This window comes from Salmo trutta, chromosome 9 (genome assembly GCF_901001165.1).
Source record: "Salmo trutta chromosome 9, fSalTru1.1, whole genome shotgun sequence".
In the NCBI taxonomy this organism is placed as follows: Eukaryota; Metazoa; Chordata; class Actinopteri; order Salmoniformes; family Salmonidae; genus Salmo; species Salmo trutta.
The window spans coordinates 19,607,174-19,627,986 of NC_042965.1; the positions used below are offsets into that span (position 1 = coordinate 19,607,174).

Genomic DNA, 20,813 nt, shown 5'->3' on the forward strand with positions numbered 1-20,813 from the left:
TGTCAAGACATTCCGTGTTGCATTCACTTGGGGGGGGGGGGGGGTGTTAACGTCAACATACCACCTCCTCCTCCTCTTCTCCACCATCACATTCAACTTCCACTTTAACACTCAACACTTCCTCTGTTCCCAACAGAAATACAAGCTGCACAAATGACTGGCTGAATCATTACATGTGAGATTAATTAAAGATGTTAAGTAGCGAACAATAACACACTGAAGGACATGAAGACGTTGCCTTGATTGTATTAGTACTCTATGCAGCAGAGCAAACAATCTTGAACAAATGGAGAGTCAGCAGAACTATTTCGTAACCAAGCAACAAATGCTTTATGCCATTGTTTCAAATAATAAAGTGATCCATTCATGTATATTGGACGGTCATATCAGTGCTGTAGCCTCGGACACACCCAGGACGCATTTATTGATCTGAAATCAAAGTGTAGGAAGACATTTAAAAGGCAACATTCAATCTGTCTACATTATAGAGAACATTCTCAGGCATTTGTGTCTGTGATGGCACTTGGGTGACAAAGTGCAGCAGGTGCATGCTAAGCCGAACACTCCATAGAAGTAGCTGAACTGTACTGAAGGAATGTAATTTGAGTTGTAGTCAATGAGGACAAAGTTCTTTCTTTATACTGTACCTGGAACAGTATTATCAGCATTCATTCTATCCATTCAAGCAGTGTCTGTGAAAATCACTCCAACACTATTCAGTGATGGACCACATGCTGGGGGTGAGGTGTCAAACCACACAGTGTTCCTACCTCCAGACTAGCTGCACACTGGTCAACAGCTGTGGTCACTGGCTGATGTGAACATGCAGACCTGACTAAACCAGGTTGGTGACAGTGGGTGTTGGGGTAAGGGGTTGATCATATGGCTGCTGGTTGATCTAATAGTCATGTGTCCACTACAGTCCATGTGTTTGTGGAGTGGACAGGTAGGGTGAAGCAGTTACACTGGTGTCACATAGTTCCCTGGGAAAGTCCCAAAGGCATGTGTCCTTTCTGACGTACCTAAGGAAAGAGCAGAGCACATTGTAAACCAAAAGATTTTTCTCTCCTACTTTACATCATACAGCCAAGACAACCCTGGTCCATTCATCTGACTACATAAGTAATACTTGTAATATCATTTGATGCCCGATAGAGGGCACACTTGTATTTCATTTGACTTAACTTAAAAGTGGCAATCAGCTGCCGAAACAATAACAAAATGTCCTCCCCAGCACATTCTGCTAAAAAGCTGAGGGGTGGGGCTGGAGAAATGTAAGCACTCTAAAATTCATAGACAGAGCTATGGATGCAAGGACAGACCATCCATGAAATAAACACAGTTTTAACCATGTTGAGGCTATATAGTGTTTGTTTACATTTTAGTTTGTTTACAAACATTTGTATAAAACAAGCTTATATTATTGGTGCTGATGGGGTATGATAGTTGAACTAAGCTCATGAGGCATTTATAAGTTACATTCTTCAAGAATCAATGGGTACATATTATTAATTTATAAAGTCCAAAAATATATGTAGCTACTGCAGATTGCCCCTTTCAAGTCTTGTGTAAATGTCTTACCTACAAACCAGCCATCATCACACTTCTCCATCACTTGTACGATGTCCCCCTCTCTCAGTTCCAGCTCATCTCTGTTCTGTGGGTTGTAGTTGTAAACTGCTTTGTATCTGAGTGAGAGCACAGGCCAGGGTTTGGGATTTGATTTTTGGCAAGGTGAGTAGACTGTGGCAATGGAAAATGAGATAAACAGTACCTCAATCACGTTATATTAAATCACATTTTCATTGACAAAAACATTTGACTCACGGTTGGCGTTGCACTACTGTTGAGCCAGCATTGTTGGTCGTTTTTGTTTTGGGAATGTTGTTCGGGGCTGCTCCTCCCCTGTGGGCAGATGGGGACATCTGATTGGATGGTGAAGCAGCTCTGCCAATCGAGTTGTGCAAAGCCGGTTGTGCTCCTCCCCAGTGGTTGCTCTGGGGGGTGGGGGAGGCAGGCCCAGAAGTGGGGTGTGGCCAGTGATTGGGTGCTTCTTTGGATAGTGAGGGCTGGAGGGATGAACGTGAATGGGAAGCTACTGTCCCATGGGGTATGGGTGAGGACGGCTTCAGGGGGGAATATCCTGGTTCAGGGCTGCGGGAGGAGGGGGTCAGACTCAGAGGCGAGTGGGTCAAAGGAGAGCAGGGTGAGTGTAGAGGGCGTCCTGGACTCATTGGCTCTGGGGATGTGGGTGACATGGGGCATACTGGGTAGTCGTCAGATGATAATTTGGTGCGTGGCAACTTGTTAACCTGGACGTAGTTGGTGGGGAAGATGCCACTCCTGGTAGTCCCTGGGACCCGGCCCTCCAGCCACCTGTCATCCACACGCCTGGTTACACTGATCACCTCTCCCTGAGAAAGAGGAGCAGGGACATCATGGTTCATGACAAAAGTACCATAACTCTCACGTAATGCATTCAAACCTCAGGTAATTGTCACTATCTATGTAATTCTGAATACAGCTGTGTATCAACCATAAAGAAGAAAACACAGGCAGTGTGAGAGAGACACAGTAGAGAGGGAATACTTTGAATGATTCAAAGATTCTAAAAGGACAGTCAACATTCTAAAAGCTAAAGATGAGAGAGTAGAGTATTATTTTATTGATCCCAATTTGGGAAATTGTTTTATCACAGCATGCATCATCGATAACTTACAATGACAGGACACGCAACAATGACCAACACATGATAAAAAAAAAACAAGACACAGAAAGGCACATGTACCATAGTATCCCAAAAAGAATAGTCTGATTCAAGTGCTGTTTTCTAACCTACTCTGGGGGAAAAAACAGGCAACAACATTTTCCAATAGGAAGACCTCATAAAACAGGTTCATCAATTACACTCATTAAAAAAGTTGTGGGTAAAATGGCTGTGGGTAGAAATGGCCGTCTAAACCTCTCTGTGGAACATCTGGGCAGGATGGACCTGTAACTGAAGCTGCTCCTGTGTTGCATTACTGTGCTGTGGAGTGGGTGTGTGTCATTGTCCTGTCCCTGTGTTTTTACTTGCAGCCTTTTTATGAACATGTCCTGCATTGATTCCAGGCTGCAGCATGTAGCACTGGCTTTCTTCATGATTTAATACAGGTATTAGGGTGTTAAAGATAGAATACATAGTAGGATGCTCACTTTACGGAAGGACAGCTCAACAGGCAGGTCTGCATTGAAGGTGAACAGAGCCACTGCCTCTCCGTAATCCAGCACCTGGATGGTGGGAGACTTGATGGGTGTGGGCTTCTCTGTAGCAGGGACAATCTGTGGCGGAAATGAGTGAGGTTCAGAATGACATGTGGAGGGCATCACATAAATCGACACTCAGAGGTTAGTTGGATGCACACCCACCTCCACATAGGTTGTGGGGAAGATACCGGCTCTCCCATGATGCTCTCCTTCAAACCAGTTGGCGTCTACCTGCCTGAGGATGTAAACAATGTCTCCCTTCTGTAGAGACAGTTCCCTAGGAAGAGGAGGAGGAAAGTCAGACTGTGGCTCGAGGGACATGCATTAGATTAATTGAAGACCTCAGCTTTACTAACTCGATATTAACATTATTGGGCTTTCTGAGAAAATCGGTTTGGTCAAATTAGGTTTGACTGGCCTAAATGTGATATAATTACATTGAGTGCGTTTCTTTTCACTGACAATACAGTTAAACGGACATGTGAGAGGGAATGGTTTGCAGCCGATCAGCAGGAATTATAACTCACTTGGGTGACTGAGCCTGGAAATTGAACTTGGCTCTTGCTGCTTTCATCTGTACAAACAGACACAAAAAAAGTTTATTGGTGAGATGTGAAAGTCTGCTTCTCACAAGGGCACAGGCCTGTTCCAGCTTGCAGTTGTTGATAGTTATAGCAAGATCATAATCAGGGCAGCTAAAAGAAAACAAAACAATATGTTCATATATACAGATTATTTTCAGACCACAATACATAAAGCACTAAAACCTTCTGATGAACCTCACTCCTCAAAGATCATAGATACATTTTCAAAATGTTTTCACATTGTGTACAGTATACACAGGTATGTATAGTAATTGCATGTCCCAACACCAAGAAGGGGAAAGACATTACCTGCATCTCCTGTCTTTTGGTTGGGAACTCCATGAATTCAGGTGCAGGGGAGAGGCGTTCTATTGTAGAACAGCATGGAGACGTGGAGAGTAACAGAGATGAGAGTGAGGAAACAAGACACGGGTGAAAAGAGTGGAGCAGAATCATAAGGTTTATCAGGAAATTGTATAGCCTCCCAATCCAGCTTTTGATGCTTTAAGAGTAATTATATCAAGTCGGCGGGAAGATATGTAAACATTGAATGAACCCTCTCCAGTTCAATGTATGTTCTTCTAAAGAAGCCAAACTTTTGGGCTGGTTCTCAGACTAATCTCCAAGAAAAACAGTTGGATAAAGCTGATCTTTAATCAAGGTTTCCGGTCCTAAGTCCCTATTTTCTGTGCTACCTCCCCACCCATACACTACAGCTCTTTCCATGCTAAAAGTAAGAAACCTCTCCTCTCACTAACCCAGATCAGTTTTATATCAAATTCATTCAGACAGATCAGGAAAGTCTGCAGGAAATGACAAGGAATCACAAGACTTCAACAGTAGTCCCATATTGAATTACTGTATTCCGTTAGTAGAGGCTGTTTTTCCATGGAAGTGTCACTGATTAGATTTTAAACATTACCCACTATTAAAATGAATCAATTCCAACTACAGCATTCAAGTACACAGCAGTATTATACCTACTGTTACTAGTCTTTACTGGGCCATTTTACTGAGACTGCATGTTGAGTGGCCTAGCCTTAGCACCACTCTTTCTGAATAAAGGTTTTCATGTATGGATTGGATCCAGGATCAACTCCTACATAGCCTTACCATGTGTGGGACTAGGGACTGCCCTCTGAGCAACAGCTGTTGTGGGGACAATGGGACGATGGAGAGGTTGCTTTGCTCCAGTCAAAGAGCTGGAAAAAATGACAGGAAAAGAGAACAGGTTTACTATATGACTGTATGCTCCCACAAACTCCAGTCAATTAGATGTTTCCCAACATTAACAGCCCACATAGTGGAGCTCCACACTGTATAAGGACAGGGTACTGTGTGCAGTAGTATATACATTTGTTATGCAGATTTAGCCTCTGGCCACAGCTGCTGGTTTGCATATAAAGATCAAACAAAGTTGAAACAGATGACAAAATTGAGAGAGAGGAGAGAGAGAGAGAGAGAGGAAATTACTCTGGGGACCTTCTGTCTTTGGAGAACTTATAGTCATCATCATAGTCGTTGACTTTACTACCATGTGTAAATGACAGGGAAACATCATGCAGGGTTCTCCAATAAATGTGAAGTTGAAAGACATAGCAGCATGAGCAAATCAGTATCATTATTAAACAAACATGTATCTGAGAAAGTGCATTAGATCAGTAAACAGCTGTCCACTGTCTGAACCAGATGAACACAGTCACAGAAAGGCATCACACCTGCCTGTTGATCCAGTCAGAGTCTGGCAGCTGGCTGTGTCTGCCTGCAGCCAAGCAGAAGGCCTAGACAACAGGAAGCTGTAAAAACCTGCCATATTCTTACTGTTGTATGTTTCCATTTTACATCTCCTTAGCAACTGGCTCAGTAACCGGACTCTGAGGTCTCGAGGTAGGAAGGAGGTCGCTTGGCCAAAACGCATGAGCTCAGTTTAGCAAACAACAACTAGGAGAGATCTGTCCAAAAATGTATTACACAGTAGGCAAGAAATTAACTGAACTTCAACTTGTTAAAAAGGTATGTAGCTCAACTATTAAGTATTCTATAAGAGTGTCTACTAGGCAGCAAGACTAACTTTATTTTGCTAAGCTGTCTCATTTCTAACTGATAGGGAACCAAAGACTGTAAAGACTGTAACTTACTGCAACAGTAGTGTGATGGACAAGTGCATGTATCCATAGTGGATAAAGAAATGTGTAACTGGATTAAGAACGTGGGAGTTGGGTTCAGAGGAGGTCTGGTATGTGGCCTCCAGCCAGCCTGGGGCTCAACCATTAACCTGGCATGTCCTGGTGTTACTTCCCTCTGCAGTTCACACTGGCTTCATGCTGCACATTAACGGCACAATCTGGGATCATTTTGGAGAATATCTTTAGAAAGTCACAAGCTTTTGAATTGCATTATCTTTAAAAGCGGTATTGTTACTGTAGGGCAGTTATTTCACATGCCTGCAAAAATGCATTGACCGCAATAATTTGAATCATGGCTTAGACTTGCTTCATCTCTCTGCACTGGTCATCAAGCCGCAGTCTAGCTAGACTCTTCAATGACCAACCTGCCAGTGCACAGACACAGATACAAGCCTGGGGAAGTGGGTCCCACCCGTTAGTATCAAGACAACAGCAATCCAAATGGTTGTAAACAGACTTGTAGGTGCTTAGTCACTGAAGAGGCATCAGTCATCCAACTGTAATGCGCAAGAAATAGTCTCAATACCATTGACATACATGCATCTTATAGAAACAACATGTGGATTTTCTACTCATACCCAAGTGGTATGTTGTGTCAGAAATGATGCACACGGGTCAATAGTGCATTATCTGTAGCCTCTGTGAGACAATAAAGTTGTAAAAAAAAACTTAATGGTCTAAAAACAAAGCACAATTCATGTCAGTGAGACCAACTGCCAGATTTGATCTTTGTCCAAAACAAAATATTGTCTGGATAAGGAAGCTTAAGAAAGGCCCCAATGATTTGAAAAAAGGCTAAAATATTTGCTGAGTAAATCCCCTCTGTCATGAACAGATTTGTCAGAGCAAATGAAATAATGGTGCGTGAATCAGTTGATGTTGACATGGTTTTGGGGACGCAACTATAGTAGCAGGATACAACAATGAACAGTATAATAACTGTTTCCTGTATCGACAACAATTCCTGTACATATTTCTCAACATTAGAAAAGTGATGCAGCTACACCCAATGACCTACCCTGTACAACTTCAGACATATTTTTACTGAAGGGATAAAACCATTGTATGTACAATCACACCAACAGGCAAAGCAACAACGTTGTCCCATTACTCACCTGTTGTCCTGTGTTGTCCCTGTCCCTGTCCCTGTCCCTGTCCCTGCAGCAGTTCCTGGATCAGCGTTCCTGGCACCCTGGAAGCAGAGATCACATTGAAGACTGTTCTCTTTTGGAAGAAATCTCACAGCTACTCAGACAGAGCAGAGGTGGTGACCACTCCCAAATGAGCCAGAGGGAGAGAGAACTCCCCTGGGTCCTACACTCCATTGAATACAATGACACGTTTAGTAACAGTATCTTTCTGTGGCATCTTTGATTGAGAAGTGGCGGTATTCAACCACATACAGCTGATTAGATGAGGTGCAAATTAAGGTTGTGAAGAGAATCAGCATCAACTTTTGAAGAGTGAAATGAAATCCTTTAATTCAGCATTAAAAGCATACAAGGCATACAGTGTTGCAAACACTGTTCTTCATTGAATTGAACCTCTGTTTCTACGGAAAGCGTGAGGGAAAAATATAACAAATGCTTGTTGGATTTGCAGTCTGATTTAGATTTGTGGGGGTTTAGATTTGTAGGCGTGTGATTTGAGGCAGACACATCCAAGTGCAAGGCAGGGAGGTCCTGGGGTAGCAGGGTCACAGGGCAGTGTCGGGGTTGGCATGCAGGGCTGTCTGTCTTTCAAACAGTCCTCACAGGAGGGGGAGATGGGGAGATAACAGGGAGGTATGGTATTGACATGATCCATGCAAGCAACCAGACCTCCTCTCAGTGTATTTCTAGAGGAGTGTGAGAGTGAGGAGAGGGTTAAAGGCAGGGTAGCAGGGAGGAGGGTTGCTTCAGCACAAGAGTCACAATGGGGGCCTCAGTACCTCACCCCTGCCTCGCCGCGTCTGCTTCTTCTGGGAAAGTCTCCTCTCCAGGCCCTGGATGTCCGAGTCCAGCTCAGCCTCAAAACAGCTCAGCTCAGAGAGCAGAGACTCCTGGTCAACGCAGTATGGTGGTTGGAAGGAATGAATCAATCAAATTTCCAACTAAATACAGTAACTCATGGTGGCCCCATACTTGCATGCTCCTGGCATGATTCAATCTTTCCATGCTAACTTTTCCTTTTTCTTTGCTAGCTCATTAAAACAATCACTGCCTTTGGCCATCATGGTGGAGGTTATGACAACTATCATGTCACTGTGAGCACTCACCTCGAAGGCGGATGGCTTAGACGGCTTCTCTATGGGGGACCAGGGTTTCTCTGTGGGTCTGTGATGTGGTGGCTGCTGGGCCAGCTGTATGGGAGGCTGCTGGGCCAGCTGTATGGGAGGCTGCTGGGCCAGTTGTATGGGAGGGTGCTGGGCCAGCTGTATGGGAGGCTGCTGGGGCTTCTGGGCTGGCTGACCCTGAGGCTGGGAAACACAAACATATACTCTGAGCACACAGTCAGACAGGGAGACCTAAGCGTTGGTCATATAGATAGATAACAGTTGGTCATAGTAGACGTATTGAACAGTAAATGACTGTATTGGTTTGTTATAGCTTTCTCATTTGATCCAACTTATATCTAACTCTTCTAAAAGTTCTTAAACCCTGCAGTTTGATTTACAGTAAAGCATGATCATAGTTTGTGATACATACAAGACCTGTGTTTTTTATGTGAACCCAGCCAAACACAGGGGTGCGTTCCTGTAGACTATTTTATAGTCAGTCAATCTGATTCACTTCATTAACTCTACATCCACATAAACAATTTAACAGTCAGATGAAACAGAACTCATTCCCTCATTAAAGGCTCAATGCAGACATTTTTATATCAATATCAAATAATTTTGGGGTAACAATTAAAGGTCCATGTCACCAGGCAGGCCAAAACTCCCACCGAAACAGGCTGAAATTTCAGGTGGTCTTTTCAAACAGCTCTTACACTAAAAATACATTATCATTATTTTCACAATTTCACAGTATTATTCCAACCTTGAAGTGGAAATATATATATATATATATATATATATATAAAACATAGGAAAATCACGTTCTTGACTGCACTGGGTCTTTAAATACCTTACCATAATAGTTTTCCAATAAAAATGACAAAAAGCTATTTCTCAAACAATCATTTTGCTAGGACTGTCTGGGAGTGGGGACGGGAAAACTAAAAACTACCTGTTTATTGGCAGGTTTGGAACTGTCTTTGTTATTGGTTTATTTACCAATTTACCACATTGTGATGTCACCAGGCAAGCCGAAACTCCAGCCCAAACCTGCTGATTACAAGGTCCTGTGTAGATTGTATTTTCAACCAGCAACTATCAGGAAATAACAGAGATCATATTTTTTAAATTTATTTTCTCACACTTTTACAGTGTAAGTGTCATCAGCCAATGCAAAACACAGGAAAACTGGATTTTGACTGCACTGGGCCTTTACGAAGACATATGGCCCAGTAACTTAGAAAGAATTGCTACACTACTTTAAAAGGGTATAAACTTAAGACACCTTCAACTCCCAGACCCTTTTTCATGTTCCTTGAAATACCTTGGCAGAGTGAGATCCTGTGAAAGCCAAAGTATTCTCTCAGTCAGTAGTCATCACTACAATCACAGGCAATGATATCACTACTCAGGAGTTCAGCACTTGATTTGGTCTGTCCTCTGTAATTGTGTGATTCTCTGTACACAGGCTGGCCTGGACTGAGGAGAGGAGTTGCTGGAGGTAGAAGCTGTACCTAACCACATATCTAGGATCATATTACACTACCTCCAATCCTTAACCATTAGGGGTATGAAACGCATCTGACCCTGTATCAGTTGGCGAGGGACAACTTCTACCTAATCTAGAGCAAGTGTGGTGATGACCTTCAGAGTAAATGAAATACGCCTCCATACTGTGAAACATTACGCACCACAAGACGTTAACACGCATAATCAGTATCACAAGACGCCTGGGCCCCGTATTTGTTTTCTTCCCGCTGTGAGACGCCAGGCTCAATTTGCACCAAATCTGGGGCTTGGCGACAAGAGCCATTCAAAACGTCAGCCCAGAGACAAACACACTCCTCTCTTAATCACTCAGGGTATTTTAACAGACAGACTTCCAGTATTCAAAGGGCCTCACGCACACACGCACGCACACACACACACACACACACACACACACACACACACACACACACAGTTCCGAGTCATTTACTCATTTTAGTAAGGGCAGAAAAGTTAGATACATTTCCAAGGGAACACATACATCACAGACAGCAATACTTCCACTGTTGACCATCCAGTAGTTTATGGCAGTTCATGGTTAACAAACACTGTCTTCATGTTCTTTTGTTTGTTCTACAAATTATGATCTCGAAATTAAGAAGAAAGCCGGAACACAGCTGGTGTGGGTTTGCCATTGTAGCAATGATCGCATTAACAACTTCCTGATTACCTGGCATGAGATGCTTTCAGCTGAGAAGCATTCCAGGGTATTGACACAAACTAATCCTAATAAGAAAGGGATAAGGTGTTTGCCACCATGAGCAGCTATTGTAGGCAGCCCACTCCACACTAACAAATACGGTACAAAGAAAAACTCTCAAAAATAGTTCTGAAGCTAAGCCACAAATCTTTTGAAAACCTCAATGAAAAATATGTTGCTTTAAAATCAGGAATGATTTGCCACAGTGCAACCTTTAAATACAAACAAATATGTTAATCCAAGTACCATCTATATTAAAATGTGTGGTCAAGCACCCTGGTAAAGGAGGGTAAGGCCTTACCTGGCTGTGGACCTCTGAGGTGGTGCTCTGTCCAGGCTCAAAGTCAAATATGCTCCTGGGTTGTGGTGGCTCCCCCCATCGGTCTGAAAGCTTATCTTCAACCCCCAGCTCACTCCTGAAACACAATCCCCAACAACATGCATGCACGAACACGCGCACGCACACGCACGCACACACACACACACAGACACACACACACACACACACACACACACACACACACACACACACACACACACACACACACACACACACACACACACACACACACACACACACACACACACACACACAATCATGGTTTCATTGTCAATGCCTGTAGGAACAGATCCAAACGTGTCTACCTGGCACTTGTTTTTGTCTCTCCCCACACTCCTTGTCTTGGGTCTGGGTCTGGAATTCACACTTATACCATTCACCCAATTACCAGGTTGGCTCAAGTAGCACGAACTAGGTGTTTCACAATGGCTGACCACATGCTTCTGATATGCTGTGAACTTGGTCATGGTTATACAGTAACAGAAACAAATACATTCTAACATTCTCAACATGAGTTCTTCCACCTCACTGAGCTCTACTGTTGGTTTAAATGAGGAGGTTGAACGTGGAATCTCCCAGTCCTATTCATCAGTCTCTCCCAGTCTCACCAGTCAGGGAGGGCTCCGTAATTGTCCATATGGGTCTGAGTCTGCTGCCCACCGGCTGAGTCAGCAGCAAGGGCCCGGCTCCCTGAGGATCAGTCAAAATTAGTGTTAGCAAAGACTGGCCATCTGACAGAGTAGATAAGTTACACCCCAGAACATGGCTATGTTATTTCCACTTTACTCACTTTCAGCAGACCATCGCTCAGAGTCCTCGTCAGTTTCTAACAAATGGGCAAAGATAGCAAAGAGAGTTAGAGGGATTTAGAGAACATTAATCATAAATAGTACACTCACCCCAACTAAGGGGCCTAGCCCGAACCATGAAAAACAGCCCCAGACCATTATTCCTCCTCCACCAAACTTTACAGTTGGCACTATGCATTCGGGCAGATAGCGTTCTCCTGACATCCGCCAAACCCAGATTTGTCCGTCTGCCAGATGGTGAAGCGTGATTCATTACTCCAGAGAACACGTTTCCACTGCTCCAAGTCACTGAGCTCTTCAGTAAGGCCACTCTACTGCCAATGTTTGTCTATGGCAATCACATGGCTGTGTGCTGGAATTGTCAAATCCATAAATGTTAAGGCATGTCCATGTACTTTTGTATATATAGTGTATGTTCTATTCAGTAGGGCCCCGATTCTGAATTCTGACTCAAGTTAAGCTCACGTAAATGTAACATTATTCAATTTTTATGCAATTTTCTCTATATATGCGTATTCTGACCTTGAATTTAAGAATGAGAATAGTGTGCTATTCTCCTGCTATTAGTTTGGGGTGGAGATTGAATAAATGAAGGAGTGGCAAAGGTGTGTCTACAGATACGCTGTATTCTGACCTTGACTTAATTCCCTCACAATTCCACCACATTTACACGTGAGGAAACCATGAATACCTGTCACGACTTCCGCCGAAGTCGGTCCCTCTCCTTGTTCGGGCGGCATTCGGCGGTTGACGTCACTGGCCTTCTAGCCATCGCCGATCCACTTTTCATTTTCCATTTGTTTTGTCTTTGTCTTACACACCTGGTTTCAATCCCCCAATTACTTGTTCATTATTTAACCCTCTGTTCCCCCATGTTTATTTGTGAGTAAATGTTTTTTGTATTGCGGTCCGTATTGTGTAGCCTTGTATTTATAACGTGTATTGTGATATATTTTGAGTAAAATTGCTTTCTTTGCTCTTATCTGCTGTCCTGCACCTGACTCATCTCACCAGCTACACACAGACGCTTTACAGAATTACTTACCTAGAATGGAGTCAGCAGGAGCAGACGCCCTCCTTGTGGTGATAGAGGAGCGCGTCGAGCAGCACACGACCATATTGCAACATCTGGGCACCGCCATGGATCGCGTGCTGCAGACGATGGATCGTTGGGAGAGAGGAGGAGGTTGTCCAGCGCCTCCACCAGCCCCACTACAGCAGGCCCCACTGTCCACCCCTCCTTCACCCGGTCCCAGCGGAATTCGGCTCGCGCTCCCAAGGGAGTATGACGGGACGGCTGCCGGGGGTTCCTCCTCCAGCTTGAGCTCAACCTGGCGACCGTCCACCCAGCTCCTTTGGGACGTGAGAGCGTGTCCGCCCTCGTCTCCTGCCTCTCAGGCAAAGCCCTGGAGAGGGCCATTGGACCATTACGCAGAGTTCACCCGCCGCTTTCGGGCAGTTTTCGACCACCCACCTGAGGGTCGAGCGGCGGGTGAATGTCTGTTCCACCTGAGGCAGGGGACGAGGAGCGCGCAGGAATTCGCTTTGGACTTCCGGACCCAGCGCGGGATGGAACGACAAGGCCCTGATCGATCACTACCGGTGCAGTCTGCACGAGGACGTCCATCGGGAGTTGGTCTGCCGAGAAACCACCCTAACCTGCTGGCTACCCGCGGTCCGGATTGGGGCCTGTCAGTTCCATCCCCCAGCACCTCCGCTCCGACACACATGGAGCTGGGAGCTGCTGCACTTAGGGCGACCGGAGGAGGGGCCATTCCCTGCACCATCTGTGGCCACAGAGGGCACCCTGCTGGTCGGTGCTGGGGGGGGGGTTCCTCAGGGAGTCGAGGCAGCAGGCAGGGCACTATCGTGTCACCCCAGGTGAGTCGGCACCAGGCTCACCCAGAGCCCCCTGTTGCTCACATGTATGTGTTAATTACATTTCCTGAGTTTTCCCAGCACCTGTACATAACCCATCTACAATTTAGCCCAAACAACAACCTCTTCCCCTACTGTATTTATTAATTTATTTTGCTCCTTTGCACCCCATTATTTATATTTCTACTTTGCACTTTCTTCCACTACAAATCTACCATTCCAGTGTTTTACTTGCTATATTGTATTTACTTCGCCACCATGGCCTTTTTTGCCTTTACCTCCCTTATCTCACCTCATTTGCTCACTTTGTATATAGACTTATTTTTCTACTATATTATTGACTGTATGTTTGTTTACTCCATGTGTAACTCTGTTGTTGTATGTGTCAAACTGCTTGCTTTATCTTGGCCAGGTCGCAATTGTAAATGAGAACTTGTTCTCAACTTGCCTACCTGGTTAAATAAAGGTGAAATAAAAAATAAGGTGCTCGTAGATTCAGGCGCAGCTGGGAATTTTATTGACCATTCATTTGCTCATAGTTTAGGGATCCCCCTTGTTCCTGTTGATATGCCCTTCCCTGTGCACGCCCTAGATAGTCGACCATTAGGGTCAGGGCTGACTAGGAAGGCCACCGCTCCACTAATCATGGTTACGCAGGAGGGTCAGTCTCTTCCTTATTGATTCTCCTGCGTTTCCCGTGGTGCTGGGCCTACCCTGGTTGGCCTGTCATGACCCCACTATTTCGTGGCAACAGAGGGCTCTCAAGGGGTGGTCACGAGAGTGCTCATGGAGGTGTGTGGGAGTTTCCATCGGTGCGACTACGGTGGAAAGTCCAGACCAGGTCTTCGCCGTGCCCATCCCCTCAGAATATGCCGATTTGGCTCTCACTCAATTACCACCCCATCAACGGGGGGATTGTGCGATAAATCTCCTGGTAGACGCAGCACTTCCCAGGAGTCACGTGTATCCTCTGTCACAGGAGGAGACGGCGGCTATGGAAACATATGTCTCCGAATCCCTGGAGCAGGGATACATTCTGCCCTCCACTTCACCTGCCTCCTTGAGTTTCTTTTTTGTGAAGAAGAAGGATGGAGGTCTGCGCCCGTGTATTGACTATCGGGGTATCAATCAGATCACAGTGAGGTACAGCTACCCGCTGCCTCTCATTGCCAGTGCGATCGAGTCAATGCATGGGGCACGCTTCTTCACAAAATTGGATCTCAGGAGCGCTTGCAACCTGGTGCGTATCCGGGAGGGGGACGAGTGGAAGACGGCATTTAGTACCACCTCAGGGCACTATGAGTACCTCGTCATGCTGTACGGGTTGATGAATGCCCCATCAGTCTTGCAGGCCTTTGTTGACGAGATTTTCCGGGACCTGCACGGGCAGGGTGTAGTGGTGTATATCAACAACATTCTGCTATACTCCGCAACACGCACCGAGCATGTGTCCCTGGTGTGCAGGGTGCTTGGTCGACTGTTGGAGCATGACCTGTACGTCAAGGCTGAGAAATGTATTTTCTTCCAACAGTTCGTCTCCTTCCTAGGGTACCGCATTTCCACTTCAGGGGTGGAGATGGAGAGTGACCGCATTTCAGCCGTGCGTAATTGGCCGACTCCCACCACGGTAAAGGAAGTGCAGCAGTTTCTAGGGTTTGCCAACTACTACCGTGGGTTTATCCGGGGTTTTGGTCAGGTAGCTGCTCCCATTACCTCACTGCTGGAGGGGGGACCGGTGCGACTGCAGTGGTCGGCTAAGGCGGACAGGGCTTTTGGTCACCTAAAGGCTCTGTTTACCTCGGCTCCCATGCTGGCTCATCTGGATCCCTCTTTGGCATTCATAGTGGAGGTGGACGTGTCCGAGGCTGGGATAGGAGCCGTGCTCTCTCAGCGCTCAGGCACGCCACTCTGTTTCCTGTTTCTATCATGTTAAATATTAGCCACTATTGGTACCGACCGTCAGTAGGCCTAATAACAACATATATTCAACTGCCAATTTATCATTCCATTTAATTACATTGTTTTAGTTAACTTCCTTTGCGTCCTCTGTAAATGCCATCACGGTCATGTGGTTGTTGATTAGGCTCATTAGTAACAGTTAATAATATAAAAAATACATATTTGCTAATTTAATTGTTATGAGTGGAGTGCAGACCAAGCTGTAACAGTTTGAACCTGACGCATGGTGCAGTACTTGGCTGTGTGATCACACAGTTCCATGGCTAGTGCAGGCAATAGACGTGTCAGTGTGCAGCGGTTAGGACGGAGTCAGGCGCAGGACAAATAACTGAGTAAAAGACGTACTTTACTCGAAAAAGAAACAACAATAATATTTTCCACGCAGGGAAAAACACACCAGCTCACAGAAGTCTTGAACACTAAACAAAGAGCAAACACACACAAAACCATGTGGGAACCAGAGGGTTAAATAGGGAATAAATTATAACGTAATGGGAACCAGGTGTGTACAATCAAGACAAAACAACATAGAAAAAGAAACGTAGATCGGTGGCAGCTAGAAAGGCGGGGACGTCGAACGCCGCCAGAACAAGGAGAGGCACCAACTTCGGCGGAAGTCGTGACAAGACGAGGGTATAGCCTACTATTGTACACTATTCTACCTATTATAATGCTATGTACACTAATCTTCCAACATTACCATGGGTCAAAGAATGGAATATGGCCATTTTCAGAAGGAATCAAACCACTATCTTTGATTCATCAATATATTTTGTGCGTAACGGCTCTCCAAACCATTTTTTTTTAAATTCTTACTTACTTTCCTAACCCCAAAATGTGCCTATATAATCTACAAGATCAGATCATTTTTTTATCTAACAGTTAGTGTTGAAACATTTTCTGAACCCGTTCTCTCGATGTATTCTAGTCTGTTGAAAAAATTCTAATTAAAGGTACACCGTATTTAAAGGGATGGCTTGTGGGAAAATGAGAAAATCTCTTGGCCAGCTAGTGGGAGGGTTATCACCGGTTCAATTACATTTATTCAACGGAGCAAGGTAACCACACCTGCAAAGCCCATTACACACCTTCATGAGGTAAGTCTGAATACCAACTACTGAGAAGGGCTGAAAGGCGTGCCTACGAAAGGCGTAATTTCCTAAGTCAGAATCGGGCCCTAGTGACATTCCAATGCAATTATGATATGTGACTAATGCAAATATTTTCTGTACTCTGCCAAAGGAATCCATCACCTGCACATTAATCAGGTTGGTGCCTATGGCACAATGAACCAGCACAGTAGACACTGCTCTCAGGAGGGCTCAGTGGCTGTGAAACCTGTAGTGGGTTAAAAGCCAACTGCCTGGAGAGTGGTGACACCTGAGAATCAGTTTTAAACTCCATCCTGGCCATTCCTGTCCTGTCACTCTGAGAACCTGAGTGCTGCCTGTCAATACCACCAAGCAGACACATAACCAGTAATAGACTACTGATATACAACTGGATATAAGAACTGGTATGAAGGAATACATTTAGGATGGGGCTAGATATGTGGAGATACTGTAGATAAGTTGGAATGATTGGGTATAGATATCAAAACATCTTGAGAGTTCTCCTGTCCCTGGAATAATCTGCCTTCTGGATCAGCTCTCTGGAGGCTGACATTGATAGAAAGGAATTCTCTGTCTGGGCTGGTGTGAGTGTGTGTGAGAGAAGGTGAGAGGGAGGAGAAGTCATACCTTCTGGCTTCTTGTGGATCTGCCTGAACATGCTCCTGTACCAGTCTTTGGGCTTGTTCACGCTCTGGTGTGAGAAAATAAGGAAACATGACAAAAACATCTTGTTAGACATATGAGAAAAAGCTCTCAGAAGTTTCAGAGTACATGAATGAGGACATTTTGGCTCCAGGTAAATGACAACTACAGATGTTGGATTTTAATTTGACCACTCTTTTGTTGCTGAGAATTTTGCTGTATCCCAGGAAATGCAGATGAGCTTCATGTTTTACATAAATTCACTGAGAACACCCAATAACACATTTTTTAAATGTATTTTTGTATTTATCCTTAATTTAACTAGTCAAGTCAGTTAAGAACACATTCTTATTTACAATGACGGCCTACCCTGGCAAAACTCGGACAACGCTGGGCCAATTGTGCGCAGCCCTATGGGACTCCCAATCACGGCCGAATGTGATACAGCCTTGATTATATTAACAGTATTACACTTTTCATGTAGCCTCATTTTGGACAGCTAATAGCCTAACCATCAATCAAGCAACATTATAGACTAAACGTTTAAATCCTGTTTTTGCAGGATTATTTTTGCTGCGACAACACTGGCCAAATTAAGATCCTACACCTGTTTGAGTGTACCAAGGAGTTTTTATTATCTGCGTGACCAGATTAAGAAAAAGTCTGGGCCCTAGGGCGATATATGGTTATAATATAATATATAACAATAATATATGCTACTTAGCAGATGCTTTTATGTGTGGTTATGCATGCTGCTATCTGTCTGTGTTCATCTTACTGATCTTGAGGCGATGGGCATCCCTGTTTCATCCACTGGGCCGATCCCAGAGAACTTGATGAGGCGCTCCTCCCTTGTAGCAACCCTGCGTGGTAGAGTGGAAGAGCCCCTGGTCTGGACTCCATTAGAAAGACCCCCTGTTACAGAAAGACAGGACAGATCTGTTATCAAAAGCAATTCTAACAGTCCTCATTTTTCTATTACATTTCAGCTGAGTAGCAGTATGAACATTCAAGCCTTCTTCACCACCATTGCCACTGGGTGGCCACAGAGTGCCACCTGTGAAATTGAGTTTTATTTTTCATTTATGAAACAGTTGTATTATTTATGTGTGGTTAATACCCTGCATCATATAATACATTTTAGGGTGATAATAACATGATTGTGAAGGCTTCATTAAAGTTGATGATAAAAAAATATATATATTATATATACATTAAGCCTTGACATTTGAAAAACAGAGTTCTGAGAATCTTTTAGCAGAAGATTGCAGACTGCGACCACAGCACATATCAGTCATGTCTCCATTGAGGGTATTCCAGAGTGTTTTGTCTTCTCTCCCACCAAAGATCCCATAATACTTTGCACAATAATGACTTAAACATATTTAAATCAAACTCAAACTGTAGTGCTTTATATGATAATTTCAAGAAAACTATAATCCTACCATTTGATTGAGCAGGGCCATAGTACGATCCAAAACGAAGAGGGTCGGTAAGAGGGTCACTCCCATTGACCTCTGAGACCTAAGATGGAAAATCAATTAGTCTGATATAACTATTAACAGTCAGAGAGCATGTGACTGTATATATGAATAGTGTGTAAATAGTATTTTTGTTGTCTCTTGGTGTCTTTCCTATATATATATATATAACTCTTTATTTATACAAAAAATGTAATATCTTATGTTGTTCTTGTCTATTACTGTTCTGTACTTCGTCGTGTGCTTGTACGTTCTATGTGGACCCCAGGAAGAGTAGCTGCTGCATGTGCAGGAGCTAATGGGGATCTTAATAAACTAAACTAAACTGTGGAAATAGTCTGTAGTGTAGGACACATTATCATATATTGGATTAACCAACACAAATTCAGGTCCTCTATCAATATCCAGTATATTCCAATCCAGTGGCATAACACTGAACCTGCGATACTAGACAATTCCACAGAAAGGAGCCGTTGTCTCTCAATATAACGTGTGATCTACACTGAGTGTACAAAGCATTAGGAACACCTGCTCTTTCCATGACATAGACTGACCAGGTGAATCCAGGTGAAAGCTATGATCCTTATTGATGTAACTTGTTAAATCCAATTCAATCAGTGTAGAAGAAGAGGAGGAAGACACGTTAAAGGATTTTTAGGCGACAAAATATTTAAGTGCTGTTGGGCTTTTCACACTCAACAGTTTCCTGTGTGTATCAAGAATGGTCCCCCACCCAAAGGTCATCCAAAGATCTTAATTTGATCACCCTGTTTCAGGAGAACTATCCTGCAATGCAGGACATTTAAAACCTGTAGTGTATTTGAGATTGAAAAAGGCCTCTGAAGTTTGCAATTTCCACTTAGAAATGTCAGACTTGATTTTCCCTTAAGTAAAATGTATCAACCCCTACATAAATGTACATTAACCTGTTAGGGTATAGGGGGCAGTATTTTCACGGCTGGATAAAAAAATGTACCCGATTTAATCTGGTTACTAATCCTACCCAGTAACTAGAATATGCATATACTTATTATATATGGATAGAAAATACCCTAAAGTTTCTAAAACTGTTTGAATGGTGTCTGTGAGTATAACAGAACTCATTTGAGACAGATTCTGACAGGAAGTGGATACCTGATGTGTTGAATTGACTTTAAGCCTATGCCATTGAAAAACAAAGGGGCTGAGGAATGTTTTGGCACTTCCTATGGCTTCCACTAGATGTCACCAGCCTTTACAAAGTGTTTTGAGTCTTATACTGTGAGATCTGACCGAATAAGAGACTTGGAACCGTGATGGCCGATTAGACACCTGACCCCTGGTTAAAAAAGGCCCTAATGATTTATGCGATACAACGTTTGACATGTTTGAACGAAAGTAAATATATTTTTTCCGTTCGTGATGTGAAGTGAAGTCCGGCTGGCTTAGATCATGTGCTACAACACGGAGGTTTTTGGACATAAATTATGAGCTTTTTTGAACAAAACTACATTCGTTATGGACCTGGGATTCTTTGGAAGTGACATCTGATGAAGAGAATCAAAGGTAATGGATTATTTACATAGTATTTTCGATTTTAGATCTCTCCAACATGGCTGTTAGTCTGTATCGCAATGCGTATTTTTCTGGGCGCAGTGCTCAGATTATTGCAAAGTGTGATTTCCCAGTAAGGTTAATTTTAAATCTGGCAAGTCGATTGCGTTCAAGAGATGTAAATCTATAATTCTTTGAATGACAATATAATATTTTACCAATGTTTTCTAATATTAATTAATTATTTTGTTGTCATGACTTGACTGCCGGTATTGGAGGGAAAAGATTTCCTGAACATCAACGCCATAGTAAAACGCTGTTTTTAGATATAAATATGAACTTGATAGAACTAAAAATGCATGCATTGTCTAACATAATGTCCTAGGAGTGTCATCTGATGGAGATTGTAAAAGGTTAGTGCATAATTTTAGCTGATTTTATGGTTTTGGTGACGCCTGTCTTTGAATCGGCAATACATTACACACAGCTATTGTCAATGTACTCTCCTAACATAACCTAACTTTATGCTTTCCCC

General features: G+C 43.6%; 1 protein-coding gene across 4 annotated transcripts in view; it reads right to left on the bottom strand.

The window, feature by feature from the left end:
* Positions 1 to 230: 230 nt before the first annotated feature.
* LOC115200124 (vinexin) overlaps positions 231 to 20,813 on the bottom strand; it is a 32,584-nt gene continuing 12,001 nt past the window's right edge. For 2 of the 4 annotated variants that reach the window (XM_029762889.1, XM_029762888.1), the window contains 17 exons: positions 18,710 to 18,788; positions 18,043 to 18,179; positions 17,250 to 17,313; positions 11,655 to 11,690; positions 11,473 to 11,554; positions 10,826 to 10,940; positions 8,274 to 8,474; positions 7,947 to 8,057; positions 7,132 to 7,208; positions 4,944 to 5,032; positions 4,140 to 4,198; positions 3,774 to 3,820; positions 3,409 to 3,523; positions 3,196 to 3,321; positions 1,828 to 2,414; positions 1,582 to 1,688; positions 231 to 1,022 (listed from right to left, as the gene is read on the bottom strand). In XM_029762889.1, coding sequence (XP_029618749.1) covers positions 961 to 1,022; positions 1,582 to 1,688; positions 1,828 to 2,414; positions 3,196 to 3,321; positions 3,409 to 3,523; positions 3,774 to 3,820; positions 4,140 to 4,198; positions 4,944 to 5,032; positions 7,132 to 7,208; positions 7,947 to 8,057; positions 8,274 to 8,474; positions 10,826 to 10,940; positions 11,473 to 11,554; positions 11,655 to 11,690; positions 17,250 to 17,313; positions 18,043 to 18,179; positions 18,710 to 18,788 — 2,094 coding nt within the window. In that variant the 3' untranslated portion in view covers positions 231 to 960. The remainder of the gene's footprint in view (positions 1,023 to 1,581; positions 1,689 to 1,827; positions 2,415 to 3,195; positions 3,322 to 3,408; positions 3,524 to 3,773; positions 3,821 to 4,139; positions 4,199 to 4,943; positions 5,033 to 7,131; positions 7,209 to 7,946; positions 8,058 to 8,273; positions 8,475 to 10,825; positions 10,941 to 11,472; positions 11,555 to 11,654; positions 11,691 to 17,249; positions 17,314 to 18,042; positions 18,180 to 18,709; positions 18,789 to 20,813) is intronic. The other 2 variants (XR_003879478.1, XM_029762890.1) reach the window with 2 other exon arrangements.